The sequence below is a fragment of the Nerophis ophidion genome, linkage group LG10 (assembly GCF_033978795.1).
Source record: "Nerophis ophidion isolate RoL-2023_Sa linkage group LG10, RoL_Noph_v1.0, whole genome shotgun sequence".
Lineage (NCBI taxonomy): Eukaryota > Metazoa > Chordata > Actinopteri > Syngnathiformes > Syngnathidae > Nerophis > Nerophis ophidion.
Window position 1 is genome coordinate 37,541,294 of NC_084620.1, and position 7,086 is coordinate 37,548,379.

Consider the following 7,086-nt stretch of genomic DNA (forward strand, 5'->3'; position numbering starts at 1 on the left):
TATTTACGTATTGACTAAAATTTGCGTACCCCACTTTAGGACCCTAGGCTGTACAAATAATATATCTGCACTTTGCCATTACACATGCAGTACATGTATTATACACTGAACAAGATATAAACGCAACATTTTTGTTTTTGCTCCCATTTTTCATGAGTTGAACTCAAATATCGAAAACTTTTACTATATACACCAAATAACTATTCCTCTCAAATATTGTTCAGAAATCTTTCTAAATCTGTGTTAGTGAGTATTTCTTCTTTGCCAAGATAATCCATCCCAGTCTTGCACAGGTGTGCCTTAGGCTGCCCAAAATAAAAGGCCACACTAAAATGGGCAGTTTTATCACACAGCACTATGCCACAGATGTCGCAATTTTCGAGGGATCATGCAGAGCTGTTGCCCGTGAATTGAATGTTAATTTCTCTACATAAGCCGTCTCCAGAGGTGTTTCAGAAAATTTGGCAGTACATCCAACCAGCCTCACAATTGCAGACTAAGTGTAACCACATCAGCCCAGGACCTCCACATCCAGCAGTTGCCTTTCCATTGACTGGACTCTAGAAAGAGGTTCCGCAGCCTCCGAAGCAGAACCTCCAGGTTCTGTAACAGCTTCTTCCCTCAGGCCGTAAGACTCTTGAACGCATTATAATTAAATCATCCCCTCAAATCCCCCCAAAATGGATTAACTCGCTGGAATAAAAAAGACAATATAACATACTTCCATAAACGTGGACGCATGTGAAAAAGTGCAATATATTTATCTGTACAGTAATCTATTTATTTATTTATATATATTTATTTTATATATATATTTAAATATTATTTATATATATTTATTTAATTATATATGCACCTTATTGCTTTTTTTTATCCTGCACTACCATGAGCTTATGTAATGAAATTTCGTTTTTATCTGTGCTGTAAAGTTCAAATTTGAATGACCATAAAAAGGAAGTCTAAGTCTCTAAGTCCATGATCATCTAAGACCAGACCCCCGTAAAGCTGCTGCAAAAATTGGTTTGCATAAGCAAAGAATTTCAGCACAAACTGTGAGAAACCATCTCAGGCAAGTTCATCAGGCTCGTTGTCCTCATCGAGGTTACTAACTGACTGCAGTTCCTCGTCATGACTGACTTGAGTGGGCAAATGCTCAAATTCGATGGCATCTGGCACATTGGAGAGGTGTTCTCTTAACGGGTGAATCCTGGTTTTCACTGCTCAGTGCAGATGGAAAACACCGTGTGTGGGAGAGTGGTTTGCTGTTGTCAATGTTGTGAATCCAAAGGACCCTGGTGGGGGTTGGGTTATGATATGGGCAGTCGTATGTTATGGACAACAAGTGTAAGTGCACTTTATTGATGGCATTTTGAGTGCACAGAGATACTGGGACGAAAGGCTCGTTGTGCCATTCACCCGAGACCATCACCTCAGGTTGCAGCCTGACAATGCAAGGCTGCATGTTGTAGCATGACAATGCATGGCCCATGTTGCAAGGATCTGTACAAAATTCCTGGAAGCGGAAACCATCCCAGTTCTTGCATGGCCAGCATACTCACTGATGTTTGGGATGCTGTGAATCGGCATATATGACAGCGTGTTCCAATTCCTGCCATATTCCAGCAACTTTGCACAGCCATTGAAGAGGAGTGGACTACTTTTCCACAGGCCACAATCAACAACCTGATCAACTCTATGCATAGGAGATGTGTTGCTATGCGTGAGGCAAATGATGGACACACATTATGCTGACTGCTTTTCTAACTCCCCAGACTCCCAATAAATCAAAACTGCACATTTCAGAGTGGCCTTTCATTATGGGCAGCCGAAGGCACACCTGTGCAATAATCATGCTGTTTAATCTGCGTCTTGATTTACCACACCTGTGAGGTGGTATTGATTATTTTGGCAAAGAGGAAATGCTCACTAACACAGATTTAGACCGATTTTTGAACAATATTTGAGGGGAATAGGTATTTTGTGTATATAGTAAAAACTCATTAAAAATGGAAGCAAAAACAAAAGTTTCGCGTATACATTTTTGTTCGGTATTGATGGATTATTTCCACAAAACTGGAATCAATAAATAGTCCAACATTTGAGGTGAACTAATACTTTTTGGTGTCTTCTTGCAGGCCGTGAGCGCCTGTCCGGCATTCTGGGTGTGAGCGTCGAGCAGGCCGTCCAATTCCAAGACACCTTCCTCCAGACGTACCGAAAAGTCCAGACCTTCATTCAGACGACCATCCAGCAGAGCCACAAACAGGGTGTGTCTCCAAAAATAAGCCAGTTCTCCTAAAGCAGTGACCCCTAACCTTTTTGAGCTCACTTACAATCTTGTTTTTGTCAAACATCTGACTTACTAAGACAACAAACCTCATAGTCATCAAATGCGATATAAAACAAAGACAAGCAACATATCAATAGAAAACACACGAGATGAATACTTACCATCTGCCCATGCCTGAAGTCTGTTTTCCGGAGAGATGATAATGATACTGTGGTTTGATGTGCGTGAGTGACAGGCACATACATTGTTAAATACTTTCAGCGTTGTTTTATTTTGGAGGTGGTCAGCTCCAAAAATCCCGTCTTACTCAAGTCAATGGATGGGAATGGCACAGTGGAAAAATTTCTCGACAGTTCCTTTAAGCCTTAATCTAAAATAACAGAGCAAAATTCTTCCCACACAAGCAGTGGATTTGTCACATTACCCTGCTTGGAAGCAATGAAACCCATCTTCAGGTAGTTAATTCCTGCCTTCTTGCCTTGCATTTATAGCTTCCTTGGCCTGTGAAGTAAATTTTAATAATTATGAAAAAAGGCACATTATTCCTTAAATAGATATTGGGTTGTAGAAGGTTTATGTTCCCTGGGTCAGCATTTTCTACAAACACATGACTCTTTCTTATATATGTTATATTATATGTGTGCACGTGCCTGTGTGCATGCATGCTTGCATGCTTGACTAATAATGCACATGCATTGGCAGGAGTAAAATAAACAGCAGTTTGTCAATACCTGGCACACTTAGATATTTATATTGGACCTGAACTGCCAACACAGTACACCTGAGACTTGGAAACACTCACACAACCACACTACTGCAGTCAAGTCTGGACACCTTGACAAATAAGTCTTCCAACTTCAGCCTCATTTAATCTATGCTCTTATTACTCGCCATCCTATCTTTCTGATTTAAAAAAAAAAAAAGTGTATCTTGTTTTTATGCACCCATTTTTCCCTCAATCTACCACATAATTCTAATTGATTAAACACCTCACCCCCAACATGCCTTGTACAGTAATCTATTCTGACTGGAATGATACCTCACATAGTATTTACTTGGGTGTTATATCTCTCCGACGAACAAAACTCTACGCGCAAATCATTACTGTTCAAATGAGTCCTTTACTTGAGAAGGATGCCTCAATTGAAACAATATGGAGAAACACTGGAAAGGTACTACATTATGTAATGGTCTTATAATATAAACTGCTAAAAAAGGAGGGGAACATTAAAATAACACATCCTAGATCTGAATTAATGACATATTCTTATGAAATACTTTTGTTGTTTACATAATTGAATTTTCTTACAACAAAATCACACAAAAATGATCACTGGAGTGGAAATCAAATTCATTAACCCATGGAGGTCTGGACTTGCCATCACTTTCAAAATTAATGTGATAAAATACTGCTGACTGCTTATTCCGTTTGCACAACAGCATGTGAAATTAATTGTCAATCAGTGTTGCTTCCGAAGTGGACAGTTTGATTTCACAGAGGTATAATTGACTTGGAGTTAACATTGTTTGTTTGAGTTTTCCCTTTATTTTCAAGCACCGTAGTTCAACAGTTATAGCTAAATCTGAGAAGTCCTACAAAGTGCCTTGTCCAAAATCTAGCCTTGATGTCAGAATGTGGACGGTCAAAATATTATTTTAATAAGCCCTAATGGGAACACTGAATTTTGTGTGTTTTATTTTATGTGTGTTCAATGGTCCTTAGTTGTGTTTGACCAGAGACAGAGTATGTTCCCAAGATGCACTTTCTACATGTACATTGTAAATCAGCACTTGTCCAACATACAAATCCTGTTTCCATATGAGTTGGGAAATTGTGTTGGATGTTAATATATACGGAATACAATGATTTGCAAATCCTTTTCAACCCATATCCAGTTGAATATGCTACAAAGACAACATATTTGATGTTTAAACTGATAAACACTTTTTTTTTTTTGCAAATAATCATTAACTTTAGAATTTGATGCCAGCAACACATGACAAAGAAGTTGGGAAAGGTGGCAATAAATACTGATAAAGTTGAGGAATTCTCATCAAACACTTATTCGGAACATCCCACAGGTGTGCAGGCTAATTGGTAACAGGTGGGTGCCATGATTGGGTATAAAAGCAGCTTCCGCGAAATGCTCAGTCATTCACAAACAAGGATTGGGAAACGGTCACCACTTTGTAAACAAATGCATGAGCAAATTATCAAACAGTTTAAGAACAACATTTCTCACCGGGCTATTGCAAGAAATTTAGGAATTTCTCCATCTACGGTCCGTAATACCATCAAAAGGTTCAGAAAATCACTGCACGTAAGCGATGATATAATGGACCTACGTTCCCTCAGGCGGTACTGCATCAAAAAGCGACATCAGTGTGTAAAGGATATCACCATGTGGGCTCAGAAACACTTTAGAAAACCACTGTCATTAACTACAGTTTGTCGCTATATCTGTAAGTGCAAGTTAAAACTACTATGCAAAGCCATTTATCAACGACACCCAGAAACGCCGCCGGCTTCGCTGGGCCCGAGCTCATCTAAGATGGACTGATGCAAAGTGGGAAAGTGTTCTGTTGTCTGACGAGTCCACATTTCAAATTGTTTTTTGGAAACGGTGAACGTCGTGTCCTCCGGACTAAAGAGGAAAAGAACCATCAGGACTGTTCTAGGTCCAAAGTTGAAAAGCCAGCATCTGTGATTGTATGGAGGTGCATTAGTGCCCATGGCATTGGTAACTTACACATCTGTGAAGGCACCATTAATGCTGAAAGGTCCATACAGGTTTTGGAGCTACATACTGTATGTTGCCATCCAAGCAACGTTATCATGGACGCCCTTGCATATTTCAGCAAGACTGGCTTGCCTGTAGTCCAGAATTGTCTCCTATTGAAAATGTGTGGTGCGTTATGAAGCCTAAAATACCACAACAGAGATCCCGGACTGTTAAACAACTTAAGCTGTACCAACAACAAGAATGGAAAAGAATTCCACCTGAAAAGCTTCAAAAATGTGTCTCCTTAGTTTCCAAACGTTTATTGAGTGTTGTTAAAAGAAAAGGTGATGAAACAGAGTGGTGAACATGCCCTTTCCCAACTACTTTGGCATGTGTTGCATTCTAAGTTAATTATTATTTGCAAAAAAAAATAAAGTTTATGAGTTTGAACATCAAATATCTTGTGTTTGTAGTGCATTCAATTGAATATGGGTTGAAAAGGATTTGCAAATCATTGTATTCCGTTTATATTTACATCTAACACAATTTCCCAACTCATATGAAAACGGGGTTTGTACATAGATGCCCTACTGTACATCATACAACAACATAACATCACAGAGTGGGACAGAAGAACACAAATGTTGGCAACATTGGCAACATTGGCATTTATTTAACAGTAGCATCTTGTTCAGTCACTGTAGTAAAACCAAGTAAATTTACAGCTCCTGTGTATGCAGCTGACTGCTGGATAGCTGATTGCTGGCACAGCTCCAGGTTGCATTTCAGATGTGTAGCAAAGCCTACCTTTTCTTTCAACCAAGTTACAGGGTTTAAGGACACATAACTTTTCATGATATCCAATTGCTGGGTTGCACGTGACATTACATCTGGAAGCCATATACTTGGGCTTAAGCATAAGGTCAAACATAGCATAATCCCTAGTAAGCAGTTTAAAAGCAGAGTATAAATTATGCATACATGCACTGTACTTGCCTGTGGAAAATGTTCCAATAGGAATTTTTTAAAAATGTATTATAGTTGCTAAGATGATCCATTATTAAGCCAAAAATGTTTTTAAAAACACAATAAGTTTTTTATACCTGTCACTCTTGTCAAGTGGAACTCAGTCAACGACACAATCAAGTTTGCCGTGACCACTTTGTCATTTCCTGTATAAACTGTAAATGCCTGTTCATGATTTGATTGCTTTTCTAATCTGTGTTGGCCCTGCGATGAGGTGGCGACTTGTCCAGGGTGTACCCCGCCTTCTGCCCGATTGTAGCTGAGATAGGCGCCAGCGCCCCCCGCGACCCCAAAAGGGAATAAGCGGTAGAAAATGGATGGATGGATGGATTGTCAATATTCTTTTATATTTTAAACATGCACCTGGGGATAGGTTGATTGGCAACACTAAATTGGCCCTAGTGTGTGAATGTGAGTGTGAATGTTGTCCGTCTATCTGTGTTGGCCCTGCGATGAGGTGGCGACTTGTCCAGGGTGTACCCCGCCTTCTGCCCGATTGTAGCTGAGATAGGCGCCAGCGCCCCCCGCGACCCCGAAAGGGAATAAGCGGTAGAAAATGGATGGATGGATATATATATATATATATATATATGTATATATATATATATATATATATATATATATATATATATAATGTGTATATATATATGTGTATATATATATATATATATATATATATATAATGTGTATATATATATATATATAATGTGTATATATGTATATATATATTATGTGTATATATATATGTATGTACAAACCCCGTTTCCATATGAGTTGGGAAATTGGGTTGGATGTAAATATAAACGGAATACAATGATTTGCAAATCCTTTTCAACCCATATTTAATTGAATGCATTACAAAGTCAAGATATTTGATGTTCAAACTCATAAACGTTTTTTTTTTTTTTTTTTTGCAAATAATAATTAACTTAGAATTTCATGGCTGCAACACGTGCCAAAGTAGTTGGGAAAAGGTGTGTTCACCACTGTGTTACATCACATTTTCTTTTAACAACACTCAATAAACGTTTGGGAACTGAGGAAACT

General features: G+C 38.6%; 1 protein-coding gene across 1 annotated transcript in view; it reads left to right on the forward strand.

Moving 5' to 3' along the window:
* Nucleotides 1–7,086, forward strand: part of poln (polymerase (DNA directed) nu) — a 58,143-nt gene that overhangs the window by 44,870 nt on the left and 6,187 nt on the right. The window contains exon 22 of the mRNA XM_061913627.1: nucleotides 2,136–2,267. Coding sequence (XP_061769611.1) covers nucleotides 2,136–2,267 — 132 coding nt within the window. The remainder of the gene's footprint in view (nucleotides 1–2,135; nucleotides 2,268–7,086) is intronic.